We start from the raw sequence: 24,234 nt of genomic DNA, 5'->3' as shown, positions 1-24,234 counted from the left end.
CTGGTCACGGCTCCCTGGAACGGAAGGCAGGACTGTTCCAGCACTTCTTTCCAAAGAAGAGGACTGATATTTTCCACCTCATTCCAATTAGTTCTGTGACTCCGAAAAGGCTCTGAACAAGCACAAGTCTGTCCCTTGACTAGAGCCACACCGAGTGGCAGTGCACAAGGCAGCCACCATCAGCTGTTTTAAGAGATATCTGGTGCAGCAGCTCTGTGAATAATCTTTATTTAATGAGTAACTTTCTCACCAAAATTTCCTAACGGTGTCTGCTCCACTGGGTCCCCGTGGAGGAGCTTCTCTCTTCTGAGTGCAGTCTTTCAATGTCTGTTTTATTCTGTTAGAAGCTGAGTATTTGGCTAGGCTCAGCAAGAAGAACAGAGAGTGGACACAAAATAAGAAACAAAAGAGGAGAAATTACTACCAACACCACAGAAATACAAAAAACTGTAAGAGAATTCTAGAATACTACAAACAATTATATGGCAACAAACCAGACAACCTAGAAGAAATGGACAAGTTTCTAGAAACATACAGTCCACCAAAACTGAATCAAGAGGAAACAGACCACTTGAACTGACTGATCGCTCTAAGTGAAACAGAACCAGTAATACAATAAATCCTCCCTGCAAACAAAAGTAAAGGACCAGATGGCTTCACTGGGGAATTCTACCAAACATACAAAGAAGAACCTATAATGATCCTTCTCAAACTCTTCCAAAAGACTGAAGAGGAGGGAACACTCCCAAACACATTCTATGAAGCCATCATCACTCTGAACCAGACAAAGACACTACCAAAAAAAGAAAATTACAGGCCAATATCTTTGATGAGTATAAATGCAAAAATTCTCAGCAAAATACCAGCAAACAGAATCCAACAACACAACACATTAAAAAGATCATACACCACAATCAAACTGGATTTATCCCAGGGACACAAGTATGATTCAAAGTACACAAATCAATCAACATGTACATCACACCAACAAGAGAAAGGACAAGAATCACACAATCATCTCAACACATGCAGAAAAAGCACTTGATAAAATTCAACACCAACTAAAAAAAATTCGACACCCATTTATGATAAAAACTCTCACCAAAGTGGGTGTACAGGGAACATATCTCAACATAATAAAAGCTATTTATGACAAACTCACAGCCAACATAATACTCAACAGTGAAAAGTTGAAAGTCTTCCCTCTAAAATCTGGAACAAGACAAGGATGGCCACTCTCACTGCTTCTGTTCAACATAGTATTGGAAGTCCTAGCCACACAATCAGACAAGAAAAAGAAGTAAAAGGGATCCAGGTTGGAAGAGAAGAGATAGAGCCATCACTGTATGTGGATGACATGACACTATTTGTAGAAAACCCTAAAGGCTCCACACGAAAACTACTGCAGCTGATAAAAGAATTCAGCAAGGTAGCAGGACACAAGAATAACATATAGAAATCGTTGCTTTTCTTTACACCAACAATGAAATATCAGAAAAGGAAGGTTAAAAAAATCCCTTTTAAAAATCACAGTAAAAAAATAAAATACTTAGGAATAAACTTGACCAAGGAGGTGAAAGAATTATATGCAGAGAACTATAAAACATTGATTAAGGAAATTAAAGATGATTTAAAGATATGGAAAGATACCCCGTGCTCTTGGATTAGAAGAATTAACATTGTTAAAATGGCCATACTACCCAAAGCCCTACAAATTCAATGTGATCTCTATCAAATTACCCAGAACATTTTCCACAGAACTAGAGTAAATGATTGTAAAATTTATACGGAGTCACAAAAAACCCAGAATTGCAAAAGCAATACTGAAAAATAACGAAGCGGGAGGAATAACCCTCCCAGACCTCAGACAATACTACGTAAGTTAGTTATAGTAATCAGAACAGCATGGTATTGCCACAAAAACAGACATAGGGATCAATGAAACAGAACAGAAAACCTCAAACTAAACCCACACACCTGTGATCAATTAATCTTCAACGAAGCAGGCAAGAAAACACAATGGAAAAAGAGTCTCTTTGACAAGTGGTGTTAGTAAAGCTGGACAGCCACATATAAATCAATGAAGTTAGAACATTCCCTCACCCCATAGATAAAAATAAACTCAAATGGCTTAAGACAAGACACCATATACCTCCTAGAAGAGACATAGGCAAAACATTCTCTGACATCAATTGTAGCAATGTTATCCTAGGACAATCTACTGAGGCAACAGAAAAGCAAAATAAGCAAATGGAACCTAGTTAAACTTACAAGCTTTTGCAAAGCAAAGGAAACCATCAACAAAATGAAAAGACAACCTACTGAATGGGAGAAAATATTTGCAAACAATGTGCCTGATAAATGCTTAATTTCTGGAATATATGAACAGCTCATACAACTCAACAACAACAACAACAACAACAAACCCCTACCCAATCCCAAAATGGGCAGAAGACCTACATAAACATTTCTCCAATGAAGACACACAGATGGCAAACAGGTACATGAAAAAATGCTCAATATCACTAATTACCAGAGAAGTGTAAATCAAAACTACAATGATGTATCACCTCACACCAGTCAGAATGGCCATTATTAAAAAGTCCCAAACGATAAAGGCTTGAGAGGGTGTGGAGAAACAGGAAACCTACACTGCTGGTGGGAATGCAGTTTGGTGCAGACATTATGGAAAACAGCATGGATATTCCTTTAAAAACTGAAAATAGACTTACCCTACGATCCTGCAATCCTACTCCTGGGCATATAACTGGAGGAAACTCTAACTCAAAAGACACATGTACCCCAATGTTCACAGCAGCACTGTTTACAATAGCCAGGGCATGGAAACAACCTAAATGTCCATCAATAGATGACTGGATAAAGAAGTTGTGGTATATATCTAATGTAATACTACTCAGCAATAAATAGGAATGAAATAATGTCATTTGCAGCAACATGGGTGGACCTGGAGATCGTCATTCTAAGTGAAGTAAGCCAAAAAGAGAAAGACAAATATTATATGATATCACTTATATGTGGAATCTAAAAAAATATTACACAAATGAACTTATTTACAAAACAGAAAGAGACTCACAGACACAGAAAACAAACTTATGGTTACCAGGGAAGGGGTGTGAGGAAGGGTAAATTGAAAGCCTGAGATTTGTAGATACTATTATATATAAAATAGGTAAACAAGGTCTAGCACAGGGAACTATAATCAATACCTTGTAATGGTATATAATGAAAAAGAGTATGAAAGGAATATATACATATGCATAAATGAATTACTATGCTGTACATCAGAAGTTAACACATTGTAAATGAACTATACTTTAATTTAAAAAGTAACAAATAACATTAAGAAACTGGATCTTGTACCAAAATACGTTTCTCATTTTCAAATAGCTATGATGCTTCTGACCAAATTTGCAGCCAACCACTTGTAAATGTATAGGATTCCATGACACTCACAGTAGGTACTTAAAGAAAAAAAGCTTAATTCCATCTTACTTTCTGTCATCTCATTTTCCTGATTCTAATTTATTTTATCTTGTTATCTTGCACTATTTGTGAGGTGCTTTAAAGCATAATTTCTGAGTAGGCGATACTGATATTTTCTCAATTATTATGGACGTGTGTATGGTTATGTAAGTGTGAGGAAAGAGTTAAACGTGCCCTTTTTTCTAGTGAGATAGAGCTTTGATAACAACTGCATCCAACTCCTTCCCTCACAAGAAGAAAATGTAGTAGATCCCACTGGAAACTGCATCTTCTCTATGACTCGGAGGAGACGATTTGAAAGTTCCAGTTCCAATACCTCAGCCACCTCTAGGAACAGCAGTAACTGCTGCCTTGCCTCTTCTTCTAAAAGGAACACAACCCTTCAGGGAAACATCAAGTATTGCATAAGAAGGGAGCAATTGTACTAAAATCCCCCACAGCAGAAAAGCCCGCGAAATCATCTTAGACCCTTAACTCTGAACACACGTAGTAAAGGCAAGACCTGCAGAAATCTAAGAACCTGCTCAAGGTATCCAGACCACCCCTAGAAGGACACGAGTAGCGGGTGGCTAGAGGAACACTTCAAGGCAAATTCACTGGTAAACTTGCTCCGCGAAGGGTACTCATTTCAGGGAGGAGCAACAGCACCATGGACAGCACTGAGAGAGCGCGCGCTCGGGCGGGGACAGCCGGCAGCACCAGGGACAGCGCCAGCGCAGCGCGCGCGGGCTGAGAGGCGGCCTTATCAGCTGATGCCTTACGTAGGCTGGATCCCGAGTTTGATAAGGCAGGTCTGGGTGGGCGTGCCAGCATTCGCTCTCCGGAGCCGCAGCCCCAGAAGGCGTGGGGAGAGGGGTGGGGAACAGCAGAAGGCAGGAGAAAGCAGGTCCCTGCTTGGCTTCCCAGCACCGAGCTGAGGCTGCAGCCCGCTGCAGCTGCCTGGAGAGAGGGGCAGGTAGGGAGGTCACGCACGGCGAGAACTACTGCTCTGACGCACCAGCCCCGCTCCTGGCACCCACACGCTCCCGGGCCGCCCAGCTTCTCCCCGACTTGGGAAGCGCTCGGCTCTGGGCGACCAGACTGCTGTCTCCGCCAAGGTGAAGAGCCTTGGGCACGTGACCACTTAGGCGGGCCCTGGCGGCCAGATGCAGCCCCTGCCTCTGCTTTCATAGCCTCTGAGGGCTTCAGACACGCCGCGGCTTGCAGCCAGGCACTCTCCTCTCAGCCACACCACCTCCCACGGATGCTCACTGGCAGGAGGTTCGGGCGAGCTTCACAGGCACTCCCCAGAAATCCTGACACTGGTCAGACGTTACACACATCCGGAGTGGCTTCGGGTGCAGTGGCCACCTTATGCTCTCCTGAGCACCCCTTCTCCACATACGGATGAGCCAGGCTCTTGACCCAGAGATGGATCTGCCTGTGAACCTCACCTACTTTACCATCTCCACCCCCGCCCCTTTGGAGACTAACCTCAGCTTTGATGCAGAAGACCCGCGCCCCAGCCCAGCCCTCCTCTCCGTCTTCGGCGTGCTTGTTCTGACCTTGCTGGGCTTTCTGGTGGCAGCGACACTCGCCTGGAACCTGCTGGTCCTGGCGACCATTCTCCGCGTGCGCGCCTTCCACCGCGTTCCGCACAACCTGGTGGCGTCCATGGCCATCTCGGACATGCTGGTGGCCGCTCTGGTTATGCCGCTAAGCCTGGTGCACGAGCTGTCTGGGCGCCGCTGGCACCTGGGCCAGCGGCTGTGCCAGCTTTGGATCACATGCGACGTGCTCTGCTGCACCGCCAGCATCTGGAATGTGACGGCCATCGCGCTGGACCGCTACTGGTCCATCACCCATCACCTGGAATACACGCTCCGCGCCCGCAAGCGTGTCTCCAACGTGATGATCGTGCTCACCTGGGTGCTCTCCGCAGTCATCTCCCTGGCCCCGCTGCTCTTCGGCTGGGGGGAGACCTACTCTGAGGTCAGCGCGGAGTGCCAGGTGAGCCGCGAGCCCTCCTACACCGTGTTCTCCACCGTGGGCGCCTTCTACCTGCCGCTCTGCGTGGTGCTCTTCGTGTACTGGAAGATCTACAAGGCCGCCAAGTTCCGCGTGGGCCCCCGGAAGACCAACAGCATCTCTCCCATATCAGAAGCGGTGGAGGTGGGTGTTAAAGTCATCCTTAAAAATACCCTGCTTGCATGTGTACAGGCCTTATCCCCAGTACCCCGCCCCCTAGATTTGTAGACAGTGCAACTTTTTAGTACTGGGAGGTGAGGGGAAGAAGGGAAGGGGGTAGATGGGAGAGAGACAGAGTCACAGACTCTGCTCTGACTTGCTCAGTATCACAGAGCATGTCATCTCTGACAGACTATTTCCTTGTATTTAAAATGAGGAGTCCAGACTACCTAATTCTACAGGGTCCTACTGGGTTTGAAAATTCTATGGATCTGTAACATCCTTTAGAGCGTCTGAGGAGGCTGGTGCCTGGTGCTGGCTTCCTGCACTTGGAGCGAGGTGTTTGAGGATTGGGAAGGGACGGACAGTAATATGATTTGGAAGGAAGACTGCTATACAGCAGGCAAAGCAGATTAGTGTTTCAACCCAGTCTATTTTCTTCTTTGCAAATTATAGCAACTGATTTTGCAAAATGTGGTATCTCCTGGGTTACTAACTGCCGCTCTGCCGCATCCTCCTCTCCTGATACAAGACTAAAGATGTTGTTTACACCCAGCTCAGAGCCTGCCTTTGTTACCTGCTCCCACTGCCTGCGGGGCTACCTTCTGAGTCTAACCCTCCAGCCCTCTCACACACACAAGCCACCCCCCAATCAGACTGTATGCACAGCTGAGGATCACTTGTTTGACTCCCTGAGTACAAGTAAAGCTGCAAGAGGAAATTGCAAATCTGAGGCAGGCAATTCCCCAGCTCTTTACAAGCGGCATTTAAGGCAGGACAACTGCTACAGCACCCGTGGGGGCTCTTTTCTCATCTCTCCACCCACACTTTCCTGCTCTTTGTTAACTCTTAGCAATCAGGTTATGACTCAAGACCGGGGACCGTAAGACTTCATATGAATTCACTGGATGCGGGGACTGCCTCCCCCCAGCTCACAGCCAAGAACGATCCCCTGAACCTAATTCACACACTGCAAGTTAGGAAATCTACACAGCACTCACTTCTGTGATCGGCTCTGGGTCAGCAAAGTAAATTCAATTAAGCACACCGATCACATACCATGCACTTGCTGCAAGGGGTAAAAGAATGATAAAGACACCATCTTCGTCTATGAAGAGTCCAGTCCAGTGAGAGAGAGAGACATCTATTGTGAGCTATACAATTTTTCCATGTTTTCTAGAGTCGGTGGTTAATTCCAGCCATAATCAGTCCATCAAGCTTAGAGGAACCAGAGGTATGGTTGAGGCAGAAAGGGGAGGCCTCACTCTAGAAGAAAGAAGGATGCGGGGGGGGGGGGGTGCTCAGAGGCTACCTGCCCTTCTATCTAGAATACTAGTCTCAGCCAGGGGTGGTTTGCCCTCCCCCACCTCAGGGGACACTTGGAACATCCGGAGACATTCTGATTATCAAGACTTGGGGAGAGTGCGCTACTGGCACCTAGTGTGTAGCGAGCAGCGACGCGGGTAAATGTGGAACAACACGCAGGGCAGGCCCACAGCAAAGACTTGTTCAGACCAAAGTCAGCAGTGCCACAGCTGGGAAGCCCCGACTTATTAGACCTCTGAGCTGGACACGGCGTGCCGATGGGTAGGAGCGCCACCGACTGCCCGGAGTGTCCGTGTGCGTGCAATCCCGGGTCAGGAACAAGGGGGCCGGCTGCCCGCTGAGGCCTTCCTTACACGGACCCTCTTCTGCCAGGATGCTTATCCAGGAAAACACAATTGATAATCAACACCAAACAGCTTTAAAGGGGAAGAGCAATGATAATTCTGCCTCAGGTTGCTTATTCCGGAAGGAGAGGGGCTCTCACTGCTCAGCTTTGGAGGGAGCAGAAGCCAAGTACTGTCTCACATCCTCCCTTTCTCTGCCAGGTAACTTGCAAATATGGGTTCTGTGGCTCTGCAAGGCCTCTAAGTGACCCAGGGTTCTGCCTAAAATGTGGAGCTGCCTCTGTCCTCATCCCACGTGAAGGGTTAATTAAAAACCAGGTTTCCTGAATCCTCGGTGGTAGCAGGAGCTAACATTTCTGCATACGCTCTACCAGCAACTAGCTGTGTTACGCAGAGAAACACAACACTCCTCCCCGTTTCTTCATCTTCAGAGTTTTATTCAAACACAGGCTGAAAGCCGGCCCTGTGCCAGACACTGAGATGCAAACAGGACGCACACGAGAGATAGTCCCTGCCCCTGGCAAAGGCTGATGAGACCACTGAGGAAGATCCGGTCTGGGAAGGCAAAGCTGGCTTTATTGCTCACTCGTGTCAGGGAGACCTACGCTGGTCAGGCAGTCTCTCTGGGAAAGCAGAATGCTGACCTCCAATGGCATTTTTGGGAAGTGTGGCATCCGGGGTTGGTGGACCTTCCAAGGTCTGAGTGGGCTGGCATCGCTGTAAGAGCAGCTTTGTGGATGGTCGTTGCTCCCGTGGGAGGTGGCCTGGTCACCTGACTTCCAGAAGTGGGGGACTGACACGGCAGGCTGGCTTGCAAAGGTAAGTCCATTGAGACGAGCTGTCCTTGACTGACTGAGTACATTTAAGACCGGTTCCAGGCTGCAGGCTGAGTCTGCGGGAACACTCGGTTCTCACCTCCCGTGTCTGGTCCTCCCCCAGCCAAGGCTCCAGGAGAGACAACACAGACTGCCTGTGTCTTCACCACTGGTTTTGGCTCTCCTTGAAGGTGCAGTTTCATCTGTGGAGATCTGACGTTCAGACTGCACATCCATCAACATGATTTTAAATTGTCTGTCAGAATAGCGTGACGTAGCAGCACTTAAAGCTCTGGACAACAGATGCTGAATCTCGAACAACCAACTAGAAGTAAAATGCTGGGTGGTTTCAGCTAGCAATGGAGATTCACTATGTCTGGTAACATAAGAGTTAAAGGCTTCATATAAGTTCTGAAGATGTGCTGACTAGTTCAACTGATGCCTGTGGTTTCTCAGAGGCAAGGAGGCAAAGCCTTGACTCCTAAATTAAGGGGCAGGCTTCAATAGGAAACAGCTCTGGGATAGGTGCCACCTGGAACGCGGGCCAGCACCTTTGTATGTGTACAAAAGGGTAGGTTCACGACAGCCTAGGACGACTCAGTCTGGGCTCATGCGCGTTCTGCTCCAACTGAGCTGCCTGCGGCGCCTTCGTCCATCGGTCCCCAGAACCATCGCTCTTTCTTTGGCGATGTCTTGAGTTACACACAGTGTAGGTATCTCACGTGCAGATCAGCTGTGATGCGATCGTGTGTGAGGACAGCGGGACACTTCATCTGCAAGCAGATCCTATTAACTTTGGAGCTGCGTCACAGAACCTAGAGAGGCATTCTGACAACGATCTTGAAATACCAGTCACAAGCTGGCGCACAGAATTGTTCAAGACTTCCACCACTTGGATTTTTCTACTGACTAAGGTTTACTTTCCTCCAAGTTTTTTAAAATAGCTGCAAATTTGTCTTTCATGATCTTATTTCACCGTCTGGTATGACCAATCATTTTTTAAAGAAATTTTTTCCTCTGCTTTTAATCTTTCAAAACTTATTACAAGTCAGTTTGCATGTTTTTTTCAGGCAACTTTAAAATTTCAGGCCGAGGGGCCTCTTGTTTTATAGTGGTGGAGACCATCATAGTTACGGTGACAGCCGTAGGAGTAAGAACGCTGCACTGTTGTGCATCTGTAATTATAGGTAAGTCCCCTTAGAAGTTTAGAAGGACAGCGGATTGGACGATACCTCCCATGGGGTGACTTCGCTGGACAGATTTTAGATAGCTGTCATTGGGATTTTTAGTCAATAGGGGACACTGATTTTTTCAAGGATTCTTCTGCTGGCAAACCTTACAAGGATCCTTATCGAGGCCCCCAAATCTTTGAAAACAGAGGTGCTTTTGGATGTTTTATCTAGAGAGCCATATCTTGCATTGATTCTAGCCTACTTACCTTCTAAGAGTATCTGGAAATCTCTAGCCCCATATTGTATATCTTCTGAATTGGCAATTTCAATTTATTTTTTATAAGTTCCCTAATTCGGGTTTATACCCATTTATAGAAAAACAGGATAAGACTGTGTATTTCAGCTGTTGGGTTTTCTCCAGAATATTACTTTGAAGTTTTCTGAAGTCTATTTGCTGTCTTTATTTAGTTTACAATTTTTACTATTTATTCAATCTTCTCTTAAAAGAAAGGCTTATGACATTGCTTTACATAATGTATTTTATATTTAAAATTTTCATAGCTGGGTATATAGCTCTTCTCTTTTCTATCCTTTTACTTTTAAATATTTTTCCTCATCTGAGGGGTATTTTAATTAATTTAACTAGTTGGAACTGATCTGTAGTCCAGGACAGTAAGAATTTTGTTCAGTACTCTTAAAAATTCTAAATTCTGGGACAATCTTTTGCCCTTCTCCCTGAAGTTTAGAAAAAGTCTTAATTATAGCCTTACCTAGGCTCTAGACCACAGTTTTAATTGAGATTCTATAGATCTGACTTTTTGTCCGGCAATTTTACAATGAGATTTTGTTTTTCCCGAGAAAATCCTGAAGAAATGACAATTCATTTAGGAGGCCAGCTACAGCTGACAGAAGCACGTGACGTGCAGGTGTGCGGGGGGGGGCAGGTTTCGGAGGGTCACAGAAGCTCTGAGACCATCTCAGGGTGAGAATTTTGTTCTAAGGCCTTAGTGTAACAGCTAGAGAAGCTGACTCTCAACTATTTGGTGTTTGTGTCCTAATTTTTCTAGAGTTTCTCTATTGATTTTGACTCTCAGAAATTCCTTATTAAGTAAAACATTATTTCTGCATTTACAAGAAAAGTGCAAGAGTGAGGATCGCAGTGCAATTTAAAATAGGAAACAGAAGTTCTCAAAGGGGAGTCTGAGACTTTGACTTGGACAAATCACGAAACTCAAGAAAGAGGCCACTGTAGTTGGACAAGTTCGTCTTGTGAATGGCGTCTCAGGATCCTCGACCAGAAGCCAAGAAGCGGCCATGCGATCACCAACCCGATAACCAGTCAGCTGGAATACCAACTAGGCAAGGTGACATCTGCGTTCACCAACTGACAAGACAGCAAATGCCCTCACTGGAGTTTTGTGAAGGACCCAAAGCAAAGTTTGATCAAGTGCTTTTTCACAAATTGGTCGTAAGTCTAATGGTTGCCAAATCATTAGCCTTCAGATCTGGCTTGGAATGGATTAGAAGTTTATCAAGCCAATGCCTTGTAGAACAATCCTTTTTATCTTCAAAGAAAAAAAAGTACTCCAGGATAAAAAACAAACAAAAATTTATAACAAGATTTTGCATATTTAGACAAACAATAGCAAAAGCAAAGAAAACAGCAATATATAAGTAGATTATGGCATAAAAATTTTTGCTAAATGGTACACCTCCAGGACAAGATCTGATAGCCTTAGACAAAGGTGTAAGTCAATTACCAAACAAAGGTCTAGGGACTTGATGCAAAGACTCAAGCTGAATGACCTTACACAAAGACACACTTGGTCACAAATCCTGTGGTAACAAAATACACAGAGCAAGCAGCGCCCAGTGGGGCTGAAGCTCGTGCCTGCAGATTCGAAGGCAACTGGGGACACTGGGACTCAGCGAATGCACCTGCGATCCAAGCATCCTGTGAAGGGTCCTCAAGATAACCTCAGTGGGCCCTCCAAGCTGTCCAAGGCTGGTACAGCCACCACCCAGGATCTGACATAAAAGTGCTGCTCGCTAGAGGGCAGAAGACTGAACCTGTCCGGCACCGTCTCCCCGAGCAGAGCGGAACGCCCGTCGCTCACGGGGGCTGGGACAGCACCGAGCTTGGGGACTGGAGGACATTCAGAGGAGCAGCGAGCTGACATCCCCCAAACAGTGGGGTTACTCCGGGAGACTGTTGTCGACTGACTAGCGCCCAGAGGTGTGTTTAGCGGGGCGAGTCCCACCCTAACTGGCTGACTTTCAGAGGTAAGGGCTAACTCGGACTGGTTGATCTGCACACGTATCCTCACAGAGCTGGATGGCCCTTCATCCGCTGAACAGGCTTAAGCAAATACCAAGGCTCCTTGTTGCCACAGCCACAGAGCAGCCAGTCTCCTCCTCAGTGTGTGGGAATGTTTTTATTCATCCCCTTGTGGACCGCCACCCGCCCCCCCCAAATCGGTGAGATCATTTCTAGCTCGAAGATTCTGACCCATCAGTGCATCCTGCATGTTGACAACAGCCTAGTCCAACATGCAAATCACCCGAAACCACACTTCCAAGGTGAGAGTCTCTATCCCCTAATTTCAATACCATTATTGATGATAATCTATTGAGTATCTGTCACAGTCATAGGGCAGGAGCCAGAATAGTCTGAGGAAATGAAAGAACATGCTAGGTTTATGATTAACCAGTACATAGTTATTTAACACATGGCCATTTGGGAAGAATGATAGATGTATTTGGAGAGATGAGGCTAACTGTTCACTTAGAAAATCTTCTACACATGCATCTCAGGTTGCGGGGTTTGGGCTTTAAACGAGAGAGCACGTCAAAGACAAACAGGGAAAGGGCAACGCGGCTTGAACGTTCGCTCCTTTCACGCCACCACCTCCCTTTCTGAGCAACCACTCACGAGCCCGCTGAGTGACTGACAGAGCAACTAACAGGGCCTGTTCTCCAAGCTCCATCCAGCGCTTCACCGCAGTCACGGATGAGCAGACAGCGCAGACCTAGGGCGTCTGTAAGTCAGAAAAGCACAGGGCTTTTCGTAAGAACCTGGGTAAACTGGGCAACCAGATCAGCCACCTACTGACCTCGGAACCTGCAGCTCCCCAGCCGCAAAGACGCTCCCCCGGCTGAGTCTCTGCTGCCCCGAGCAGCCCGGCCGGACCCATGACCTTCACCAGGCGAGTCAGCACTGAACTCCACACACGCGAGGGCTCCACGCTGCTCGGGTCACAGAGAGCGTCTTTTCTGAGAAACGTGGAGCTCTCCGACTCACCTGTAAAAGCTCCTGACTCAAGGCAAACCATAAAAAAGAACATACTTAGGGGAAAAAAAAGTTCAATTTGAATTCAAAGTAGAGTTCTAAGAGTTGGGAGAAGACCCGAAGTAGCATTTAAAAGACCTGTTAAAAATGAATTTGGATCCCTGCTGGGAGGGGCCCCACAGGTGCATCCCCGACCTGCTGCGCTAAGAACTCAGCGAAAAGGGCCATTGGCAGGTGCCTGTGGGTCCTCCTGACATGGAGAAACCTCCCTAAAGACACACTTAAGAACAAAATAACCAGGACATCGCTAAGTACACTTACTCAGCATGAGAACTATCACACAGCGGAAAGTTTCTGCAGATACCATGAGTGGTCGCAGTCCCGGGGAACAGCTCGTCGTTCGTTAAGAACCTGGGTAAGCTGCACCGGGAGAATCCAGGATCTGATGGTGCGAGGGCCAGGCAGGCCTGCGCCTGGGGCGCTCAGCGCTCCTCTACGGGGCCGTAAACTGTCTCACACGCTTGGCCCCCTTTCCTAATGCTAACTGTTACAGAAATATTCAAATCCTGCACCTAAGCGTGAGCAATACACCTGGGAGCAAACCCCCCTGGGGCCCTGTGCTCTCAGATGAACGACGGGTGACAGCAGCCCCTCGGGTCTAGGGCAGGACTGCGCCTGAGGAGCTGCAGGGTCTCCGAAGACGCAAGCGTTCTCAGAGTCAGTCATGAGAAAGCAGACGGCCAGCTCCTGAGAATGGAAACCTTGCGACTTCCCCCGTTGTGCGATAGCGAACTCCTACAGACAGCATGAGCAGCGTTGGGGGTCCCCCACCCTTCCTAGAAGGCTGCCGTACACTGGGAGTCCCGCTGTGGGGCTCACTGTGAACTGCAACTGGAAACTGATACCTACGGACTGAGCAGGGGCTGCTGGTGTCGGCCTGAAAAGGCTCCAGGCAGCACGGACGGGCGGGGTGGACGGGCCTCAAAAGCCAGAACACCTAGCTGCTTGCTGCTGTGTTTATTTCTGTTATCTCAGAGCCTTTGAGTCTGGCTTAACTGTTCCACCTTCGCACCAGGCGTGCTATAGAGATTAAGGAGTGGTCACAATGGCGTCACACCCCCGAGGGGACAGTGTTAACAGTGAAAAATCCTGAGAGGAAGGAGAATTTCTCGGGTATTTAAGAGTCAGGACCAGAATCCCTCTTCCATCACCATCTTTGGAAAATGGGAGGGGTGGGCGGGGAACGGCTTCCTTGATGCCACTTTGGGATTCAGATTTATTAAGGAAATGAAACAAAATATTGTGTTTGCATTTCTACAAATCAGTCCCCTGAAATGGATCCCCAGGCATGCACTGATAAAGCAAGAAAGTTACTATGGTTCCACCCAGGGGTGAGACTGGGAAAAAGAAATTTTCATCTCTTATCTCATACGTGCTTTTAAGGGTTGTACAATTACGAATGATTTGTTTCAGTCTTTGTGACCCTCTGTTGATTGTCTAATGCTTGGGGCTTCACTGCTTTTCAAACAGATGACAGGAAGGCTATCACACAGACGTAAAAATTCACACGTGAACGGACACTACCTTAACTACAGTGTCCCTGTCTCACTCGGGCGCTCTGCACGCTCGGTGGGTCAGCTCCTCTTGACTCCAGTCTACAGACGCAGCCGTGAACTGGGTTTGTGGGTTAAAGAGGCAGACCTTCTGACCTAGCTCATCGCCTGAAAGGCTGTGTGCTGCCGGGGAGAGAGCCGTGAAGCTCTGCTTTTCGCATGTCCTGGGGCCACAGTACGCTGGACTTGGGAGGAACGGGGTTTAGCGTCAGTGGAGTCTCCCCACCAGTGAATCATGACTGATCGACCCAGAAACTGTCCCATGTCGTGACTGGATCAACTAATTTGCTCATTTAGCAAATCCGCCCACTGCAGTTTCCTCGCATCTGGGGCCTGATCAACAGACACTCCTTACCTCAAGTCCCCCAGAGACCTCGAATCAGGCCCGGAACAGAAGGAAGTGCTTCCTTCCCTAGAAGCCCACCCACCTCCTCAGAGGAGGGGAGCGGAGCTGGAGACCCTGACTCTGCAGACACCTGCCTTGAAGAGGACTTGTGAGCCAGAGGGGAGGGAATCTGAGTTTAGAGGTTCCTTTCTCCATGTAAGTTGGGGGCAGAGGGCAGAACACAGAATAAACCAAAAGGAGATAAGCGTCCTGGTGAGTGACTGCCCCAAACAGTAGACTATGTTCTGGAACCTTATACCAAAAGGAAAGTTCTAGAAAATCCTCACATTTTGGAGGGGATTCACAGGAATCCAGAATGTTACAGATTTCAGAATACTGAGTCCTAAGCATGCAGGGTCGGATAAGGACTCAGCACACTTGTGGTTGCTCGTGTGTCGCTGCACAACCTGCTTGTCCCACTGTCCGCTGCTGAACAGACAGCGACAGGGACCCTGGTGGCCCCCATTGCCGCAGACGCTCCCATCTTCCTTCCATTTCTAAGGCAGGAGCAAGCGTGCAGCCCCGTCACTACATCCCCACAGCCGAGGGAGGCCGGCCCCTGCCCCGACTACAAGGGCCCCCTGTGAAGCGGGCGTTTGGGCTGGGCACATCCGCGTCTCGGTTCAGCCCCCCGGCCCCGCAGCCTCGACGAGGTGGGTCCTCCTGAAGCCTCTGCTGATCTTTTCCAGGTGAAGGCATCTGCCCAGCAGCCCGAGATGGTGTTCACCGCTCGTCACGCCACCGTCACCTTCCAGACAGAAGGGGACACGTGGAGGGAGCAGAAGGAGCAGAGGGCCGCCCTCACAGTGGGCATCCTCATCGGGGTGTTCGTGCTCTGCTGGACCCCCTTCTTCACCGTGGAGCTCGTCGGCCCCCTGTGCTCCTGCGATGCCCCCGCCCCATGGAAGAGTGTCTTCCTGTGGCTGGGCTACTCCAACTCCTTCTTCAACCCCCTGATCTACACGGCCTTCAGCAAGAGCTACAGCAGCGCCTTCAGGAACCTCTTCTCCAGGCACCACTGAAGGCCCCCCCACCACTGCCGAGCTCATGAAACCTCCCGCGGCGGCCCCTTCCCCACCCCAACCCGCACCACAGGGAGGAGCAACCGAGTCCCCCAGGGTCGTCTTCGAGATGAGCCCCTCGCCGCCTCCTCCAGGCAGGAGTGTGAGTGTCTGCAGGTGGGTCTGGGGACCTCATCAGCCACCTGATCTGCTGGGCCTCACTCGGCACCTAACGGCCACGCGGCTGGCCCACAAACTGCCCTTTCCTCTCCGAAAGCCACTCCAGCACGGTTACCGTCCTCGTCCCTGAGAAGGCAAACAGGGCGGGGGGAGGAGGAGGTGAACCAGCGTGGGCAGCGCCAGCACAGACAGAAAAGAGCAGGTAATAAGTCACGGCAGAGGATAGGAACCCGTAATTTCAAGTTTTCCAGTATAGTCCCCATCTCAGATATTCCATTCCATGGTCCTGGGATGCACACCCTAACACTTACTGTGTAGGCCCCAACATTTGGCCACAAAATAGCATCTCCAAACATATTAACGCACACAGTCGCATCTGTCAGACCCGTCAATACGCCTTCAAGTTTTTATTCAAGGCACCCACACACGTCTCCATCAAACCTACGGAGGGGGCCAGAGTTCCAGCTGGCTAGCTTGTTCTAAAATGCAACTCATCAACTTGAAACAGGAGCTAAAAGTCAAGCCAAATGCCTCCTTCTATTTTGCAGCAAACTGCTCACAAACACAGAAATCCTACTAGTCCCCAGGTTCCGTCAAACTTGGTTACTTAGTATGGATTTCACTTGTATGAAGTTTATTCAAACATTGCTGGACAAAGACCTTTATCCTCAGATCACGAGACCAGCGTAAAACAGCTGTCACAAACGTGCTGGCTTCTTAAACACAGCCTCATACCCAAGAGCTATGGCGGCACAGTCCCACGCACGCGCACTTTACGGACGTCGTTAGCGATCTGCCAGCTGCTACTGCTCACTGGTCTGTGAATGCCTGCTGGGAGGCCAACACCGGGAACTCAATGGAAAGCTGAAAAATGGTACCAGGAGCCCTCAGTCCTCCACAAGGTAACACTTGCCACGCCTGGTGAGACAAGACAGTTGAGTGAGGATGCAGCGTTTATAGACCTTACAAAACCCCGGCCGTTACACAAAACTGTAAAAAGATCTTGGACAATAAAACTGCCTGTGGTCTGCTATGTGCCTGATTCTTTCAATGCATGAATCTAAAAATTGTGTTATAATAATCTTTGAATTATCCCAATACATATATTATTATATGTATTGTTTTGTACACACTTAATTATATCAATTAAGATTTCAAAAATAGGAAATTTGTGTCTATTTGTGGTCTTGGTTTGATGTTTAGTCTGCATTTACTGCAAAGACGGTCATTATTCAAAGAAAAGAGCAGACGAGGGAATGTTACATCTCTTGTAAAGTGGCCAACTGACAGTGCAGATCTCTCACCTATGCACTGGAGCAAATTCCTTGAAGAATTTACCTGGAAAAATCCTTAGATTTTCTTGTTTCTGTATATATTACTTGAAGCACTAAACCCATAAATATTTTTAAATACACATTGTTCACTTATTCAATTTTTCTTCCCCACCATTACTCAGAGCCAGAGATGATCAAATACGATTATATTCTAGGGTTATAATAAGGGAAGTGTTTCCAAAACTTTGTTAAATACCCCACAGCAAAGAAGGATAAACTCCGACTTGGGGACCTGGAGCTGGGACATCAGAATCGAAGAGTCTATTCTATCTGAAAGTCCATGTGAAATTTTTCATTTTCCTCCATAAATTCAGTGCCTTACTGCTTGGGGGAAAAAAAGGGTTTATTTATTTCAGACTTTTTAGTAAAGTGAAGGTTTGGGAAAATGGGCTACATTGTCTGGTGGCTTCAAATACTCCCTGGCTCTGCCAGGATTCTGTATACTTTGCTGGAGACATACGTTACTGTAATATTAATTTCAGTCTCCCAGTGAGGTTATTCACATTTTCGTAAGATGAGTAAATCCTTTACGGCTGTTGTTCAATGTATGTTTAGCATCTCCCAGGTGTCACGTGACACCGAGCCATCCTAAGAACAAAGGCTACCTTCCACGAGATTTCACTCCTTCTCCCTTGCTGTTGTATGACCCATGGGGCAGGCTGCTTGCGCAGGCTGGTGGAATAATGTACCAGAGGGTAAGTGTAAGATCAGGAAGGAGTTTACTGGGGCGCACCGTCACAGACAACAGCAGGGTGCACAGGCACGGGGAGCCGCACGCGCCCCGAGGGCCGGCTGTCGGGTGTTCTATAAGGTCGGGTCACGAGGTGCCCGATCGGCCCGTGCACAAGTCTCTGACTGGCTGCAGGGAGGTGAGAGGTTTAGGGTCTGTGAAGGGATCTGACTGCTGAGGTAGGCATTACCTGGGGCTATCAGTTTGTCAGGGAAACACGCACAGGAGAGAGTGTCAGACATCTGAGAGACCAGGAGTGGGGGTCGCTGGACTTTGAAGGATGTCAGTGGGCCCAACGCTTATCACTCCTTAATCTAGCCTGATGTCTCGTCACCTCTGCAAGAGGCCTCAGGGCCTCTGACCTTGCCATCAGGCTGTTCATTCACCAGTCCGTGGACCTAAGAGGGCTGAGTTTAGCCACAGCGCCGTGCAGACCCGGTAGCCCGCGTCTCCGCCCTGGATGGAGCCTTCTTAATTAACACAGGCTTTCATTCCCTGCCTTAAATCCTTCTGAAAAGAAGCAGAGGGGTAAGCCCAGAATCTGAGCGTGAACGGCTCCCCCGGCTGGGTGCCACCTTCTCCAGCTTTGTTCAGAAGACTTGGGACCAGCGGAGTCCTAGCCATGCGCAGCTCTCAGAGTAGGAACTGGAAATCCAAGAGGTCTTCTTCAGAGTCTGCTGTCCTACCACCAGCACCTCCCTGGCTAATTCAGCATCACTGAGATTTCCCCGCTGCTTTAAGGAGCATCGGAAACGCCAGTGGGCTCAGGCTGCCCCAGGAGACAGCAGTGCCGTTTGTCTAGAACATGCACATATGCCTTCTTCAGTCTGAGGGCCAAGTGTACCAGTCACCCTGAAAAAGAACGCTCAGACAGCGAAGACTCCCACCTTGGTAACTTTCAGTCAGCGTTTACATCTGCTTGTAAGCAGCGTGAAGGCAAGCCATGGTTTCAGTTCCAGGTCAGCGATTTCCTAGAAAACAGAATTAGTTACAATTAAAGAGAATTTTGTTGCCCACGAAGTTGAGAGACAAGATCTCACGAGCCCACGGTTATAAAACCACCTATATTGCACTGGAACCATAGTTGAGGAATTTTAGATCAGTTTAAGGGCAGTATATATTGAAGTATAATTGGCTTACAATGTTCACTCTTTTAACACGTAAGCCAAGCTGCCGCATTCAGTGACCGAGTTAAAAGTTGTCCTAAAGACAGCACATCCCAAACTATCCTTTGTTTTGCTACAGCAGACCTCACTGAGGGTCAGGTGGACACGCTGAAGCCAATCAGAGCCGAGAAACATGTCACTCAGGTGACCTGATTCGGGCTCGACCCCCGATCACGTGACTGCATCTTACACTTAGAGCGGATGCACGTGACTCCGGGAAGCGGCACTCACTCCACTCTGCTCGCTGCAGAAGTGTAGGTGCCTGAGAAAAAGGGTGCTTCAGGTGTGAAGGCGAAGATCATTTCCAAAGGGAAAACTTAGGAGTGAGCGTTTTACGTTTGCAGAAGACGCAGAGGAAGTTCTCCCCCTCGTGCCGTGAGCCGCTGCTGCGGTGACAGGCGTTGAGAGCATTAGACTCTGCCAGCCGTCCTCGCCCTCCGCGGCCCAGCCCCCGGCGGCCTTGGCCGGTCCTCACTGACACTGCAGTCACCTCCCGAGACCTTCCAGGGGGCCAGCCGGGGGGGCCCGCTCCCTCCTGGACCTGGGCCAGAGCAGCATTTCTGGGTTCCTTATTCCTCGCATTCTTGAGGCTTTTTTCTTTCTTTTTTTCTTTCTTTTTAACATATTTTTATTCAAGTACAGTCCGTTTACAATGTCGTGTCAGTTCACTCTTGAGGCTTCTGAATGGCCACCTCTTGTTTCTATAAACCCTGTGACTTTCAGACTCTGGCATTTCAGACTGTTGAGTATTATTTAATAACCGTGGGCTCAGGAGAGCTTCAGCTTCAATTTCGAGGGCAGCAAAATTCTCTTTAATTGTAACCATGTTCATTTTCGAGGAAATCTTGAATTGGAACTCAAAATGCTCCTAGGGATTGGCTCACCTCCCTGGAGCGCTGGCTACCCTCTCCCCCTCAGGTCCTGACGCCTCTGCTTTCCTTTCACTGCGGCTGTACCGCGCCACGCCCTTGGCTGCGGGGGGAGGGCCTGCGAATCCTGAGTGACGATTATGAATCTGTGCATCTCTGAGGCAGAACTCGTCCTCAAACCCGAGCCCCCGGTGACAGGAGCTCTGGAGGATCTGAGCAGTGTTCTTTTCTCAAAGAGGGGCTGGTTTCTTTGCTCCATGGATGGAAGGAACAAAACTCTAATTTTCATGCCTGAGGCCCAGCCCACCCCTCAAATTTGTGTTGAGAGATCATACCTTTTCCGTCACGTTTAAGTCAAAGTATGAGGTGCACGTGTAGTGAGAACCGTGTTCACTGAGTGTCCTTTCCCGCTCCTGGGTCGCGGCAAACCCTCGAGCAGGAATACATTCTCCTCGCAGCGGCCACCTTCCTCTGCCGTGAATTCTCGGGAAGTTCACAGTAGGCTACCCAGGAAACGTCAATGTCCCAGGGATTAAACCCACGAAAAAGCCAGTGCATCGACAGCCAGAAGGACATGGCCCCCCGAGGGTCTTCCTCCATCAAAGAGCGCCTGTAAGGATTGTCACCTGCCACCCATGGCCGTTCTGACACCCCCTCAGCACCAAGTTCCACAGCAAGCAGTGAGAACATGGGATCTCACACGTGGCTGAGTGGACAGACGGCCCAGAGTGAGTCTGCTTAGAAATCTGAAGGGATGGCACCCACATCACCCAGGATGTGCTGCCCTCCCAGGGGCCGTGCAAACCACACTCCCCCCGGATCAGGACCACTCTGCATGGTGCTGCACCGGGGATGCCAGGCCCGAGATCTTCCATCAGAGGAGGGGAAGCAAGGGACTTCGCTCTGGGAGATTACCTGAGAGAATCTGGTCTGGCCGTGGAAGGTCCACACAGGGAGAACCCTCCCAGGAGGCTCCGCCCAGGGGGCTGGGAGGCAGGGCTCCACCTGTTCACGCACACAGAAAAACAAAGCCATTTCAAAGAACCGCCCCCCCCCCAATTCACCCTCTCCATGACTGGAAGGGAGCGAGGAGTGAAGAATGCACTCAAGGAGAAATCATATCTGGCCCACAGGGCCCACCCCAGCTGCTTCTCAAAGCCCAGGCTGGGCAAGACGCGGAAGGCGAGGGGGGCTCCATCGCAGCGCAGGAGGCTCTCACCTCCAGGGTGGTTCTGGTGTAACCCCTGTCAGACAGAGGCCAGCCACCCAGGTGCTTGGCTCGCAAACAGGTTTGGCAACAGGACACTTTCATCAGGGCACACATTCTCTGGAAGACCCTCAGTGACAGAAGCTCAGCACTGACGGGTCCAGACGGTTTCCCTCTTCCGTCCCTGTCTCTGGGTGACAAGGAGCGTGAAACTCGCCGGTTTAGTCGTTGCGTCCCTAACGCTGAATTTGTTCTCTGCTCCGTGGGGCTAAAATCCCAATGGCGGCTTTTCTGAAATGATGAGTTCTCTCTCCACACACAAAATAAAGTAGGTTTCTGATGTGACAGCTTGGAACTACCATCTTCCCCATGGTGTAAACCGACTCCTTTAGAAAATACTAAACGTGGCCCCCTCACCACTTCCCATCCGAGCCGTGCTTCTGGGCTTTCACTGAAGTGTGAAGTTAGGGGGAAAATCGTTATTTCCCTCCTTGGTCCTTGGGAGATTCTGAGGCAGCTTCTAAGAAAACCAGACAATAAAATAATTGTGACAAAACCTGTAAGCTCTTCAGCAGGCTTCTCGGGGTGTCTGCAGGGAACTGCTGCCTTTCTGAAGGCAGGAAGGGAGTCGACCTCCGCCCTCCTCCTGAGTTCCGGGAAGCCCACCAGCTCCGCCCCAGGCGGCGGTGCGAGGGGACGCTGGCGGCATCAAGGCCGACCCTGGGAACGCCCGGGTCTCCGCACTGCCGCTCCGCGGTGCTGCCCTCGCTGCCAGCGGCACGGCCTGCGGGCGCCACGGCGAGCGCCCCCGGTCTCGGCGAGCGCACGGCCCCGGACGCGGGAGCCGGCGCGGGGAAGGTGAGCTGCGCGCCCTCGTCTGGCGGCGGCGGAGCCGCACTTCCCCTGGTTCCGCTGCGCCCCTGCCGCGCCTGGGGCAACAATCAGTGGCGACAAGCCACGTTTACGCCCAAGGCGCTGGGCCTAGATAACCGCCCCCAACAACGGGAGGCGCCCCGCGGGCTGAGGCCCTGGCTGGCGACCGCGGCTCACCGACCCGCCGTCGGAGCAGCTTCCCGCGGCCTGTCACACGGCTGGCAGTGCCCTGCTGCTGCAGGAAGGGCGGGAGACTTCAGCGCGTGGAATCTGTCTGGAAAATGACAGGTTTGTTGTTTTAAACTAGTCACATCCGCACCTGGGTCTTTAAAACCACATAAACTGATTTTAAAAAGTAAAAAAAAAAAAAAAAAAAAAAAAAAAAAAACAAAACCAAAAAACAACTTCCTCTCTGATATTTCAACACATTGCCAACTACTTTCTACTGCGGTCATTGGAGCTGGTTCCAAGGAAGGACAAAATCAGATTTCACCCAGCTAAGCCTTGTCCTCCATTTCATCTACGTCTGTACCTTCTCATCTATGTAAACTTTGTTTCCCAACTTTTATCTTAAGGTGCAAACTCCGTATTATGGACTGAGTGTCCCCCATCCCTCACATGCAGACAAGTGCATGTATGGAAGCCTTAACCCCCAGCGTAATGGTCTTTGCAGGGAGGACTTTGGGGAGGTGACCAGGGTCAGATGAGGCCGTGAGGGTGGGGCCCCTGAAGAACAGACACAGAGTCTGCAGTCTCTGCGCACGCACACAACGGACAGGTCGCGTGAGCACACAGTAGAAGGTGACCACCTGCACCAGGAAGGGTGCTCTCACCAGACACTGAATCAGCTGAAACCTTGACCTTGAGCTCCCAGCCTCCAGAACTGTCAGAAAATACGTTTCTGTGGTACGAGCCACCCAGGCCATGGGATGTGCTGTGGTGACCGCGCTAACTACACCCCGTGTTACTTACTCAAAATGCAAATTGAGGAGGAGCTGGCACGCTCTTTAAAGAATACATTCACATGCCTTATTCCTCCAGGCAAACAGGCTTCTCCCTCGTCATGAGAGGTACCCACCTGCCAGGACTGGAGGCTAAGGCTGTTGCAAGAATGACAGGATGGATCCACCCAGCTCTGAGTAGCAGCTCTGAGAAGACATCAGTCCTGGAAGTGAAATGGAGCAGGACCCCGCGGGGTCCTCCCTGGTGCAGATACTTTCTGTGTCCTCTATTTCCTGTTGGTGGGACCTAGGTTTCAGTCAGCCTCCTGGACTTTCCCGGAGTTCCAAAGAGCAGATTCAAACAGTTGCTAATCAGAGAAAGGAGGAGGTGCAGAGACAGGGGAGGACAATCAAGAAACAAGAGAGCAGCCTGGGGGCAGGGCTCTGGTTCCTCCCCAAGGGATTTACATAACAATGTCCGTGACTTCTTCTGCCTGCACTGAGGCCCCCACCCAGGTTGGTAACTTCAGGCTGAGCCCAGGATTCACGGAGCACTGCTGTTACCTCCCCACCAACCAATCAGAAGCAAGGCACACACCCTGCAGTCCTCCCCCCAGATTCTGCCCATAAAGGCCTTTCTCCGAAAACCACAGTGAGACAGGATGGAAGTAAACCTCCTTCTGCTCCAGACTCTGACGTTTCAGTTTGTTTGGCCTCACTGTGCATGAGGCACAGGAACTTCAGTAACAAAAACTCTGAGAGGAAAGCAGTTTCCAAGTTCCTCTAACTCTGTTCTTAGGTAACAGAGTTAGGGTTGGGAGACCCCAACTTGTTCATTTGAGTAGAGAGGCGGTGTTAGTCATATTTCTCCAGAGAAACAAAATCAATAGGAGAGTGTGTGTGTACACGGGGGTGGGGAGGATTTTAAGGGACTGATTGGCTTACATGACCATAAGGCTGGAAGTCTAGGATATAGTCGGCCAGCAGGCTGGAGACCCAGGGAATAGCTGGTGTTGCAGCTGGGATCCAAAACACTTCTGACCTCAGGGAATCTCAACCTTTCTCTCCTAAGGCCTTCACCTGATTGGACGAAGCCCAGCCACATTATGGAGAGTAATCTGCTTTATGCAAAGCCTGCTGATTTAAATGCTAGTCTCACTTGGAAAATATCTTCACAGAAACATCGAGACTAATATTTGGCCAAGTATCACATAAAATTCACCATCATAGAGGCTAACTCTCCTGCCTGTGGCAGCTTGGCCATGAAACTTGGAGCCCACGGCAGAGGAGAAGCATGTTGCTCATTCTCTACCGCACTG

At 49.3% G+C, this 24,234-nt stretch overlaps 1 protein-coding gene and 1 long non-coding RNA gene across 2 annotated transcripts; one reads left to right on the top strand and one right to left on the bottom strand.

Annotated features, from left to right (window-relative positions):
* The first annotated feature begins 4,718 nt into the window (after positions 1-4,718).
* Positions 4,719-15,708, top strand: HTR5A (5-hydroxytryptamine receptor 5A). The gene is made up of 2 exons (XM_010955580.3): positions 4,719-5,655; positions 15,304-15,708. The coding sequence occupies exons 1-2, from the start codon at positions 4,891-4,893 to the stop codon at positions 15,634-15,636; spliced, it is 1,098 nt and encodes a 365-aa protein (XP_010953882.1). The 5' UTR covers positions 4,719-4,890; the 3' UTR covers positions 15,637-15,708.
* Positions 15,709-15,718: 10 nt separating this feature from the next.
* Positions 15,719-24,225, bottom strand: LOC123617003 (uncharacterized). The gene is made up of 5 exons (XR_006725090.2): positions 23,053-24,225; positions 21,114-22,248; positions 20,810-20,899; positions 18,747-18,830; positions 15,719-16,713 (listed from the first exon to the last, which is right to left on the bottom strand). It is a non-coding gene; the product is annotated as an uncharacterized LOC123617003 (long non-coding RNA).
* Between the last annotated feature and the right edge of the window lie 9 nt (positions 24,226-24,234).

Source organism: Camelus bactrianus, chromosome 7 (genome assembly GCF_048773025.1).
Source record: "Camelus bactrianus isolate YW-2024 breed Bactrian camel chromosome 7, ASM4877302v1, whole genome shotgun sequence".
NCBI lineage: Eukaryota > Metazoa > Chordata > Mammalia > Artiodactyla > Camelidae > Camelus > Camelus bactrianus.
Note: the sequence above shows the minus strand (reverse complement) of the source record. Positions and strands in the feature narration are given on the sequence as shown.

Bases quoted from the DNA above. Each gene is read 5' to 3' on its own strand.
- HTR5A (XM_010955580.3), top strand. From the start codon at position 4,891: ATGAGCCAGGCTCTTGACCCAGAGATGGATCTGCCTGTGAACCTCACC. The intron at 5,656-15,303 runs GTGGGTGTTAAA...GATCTTTTCCAG, and splicing joins CCATATCAGAAGCGGTGGAG to GTGAAGGCATCTGCCCAGCA.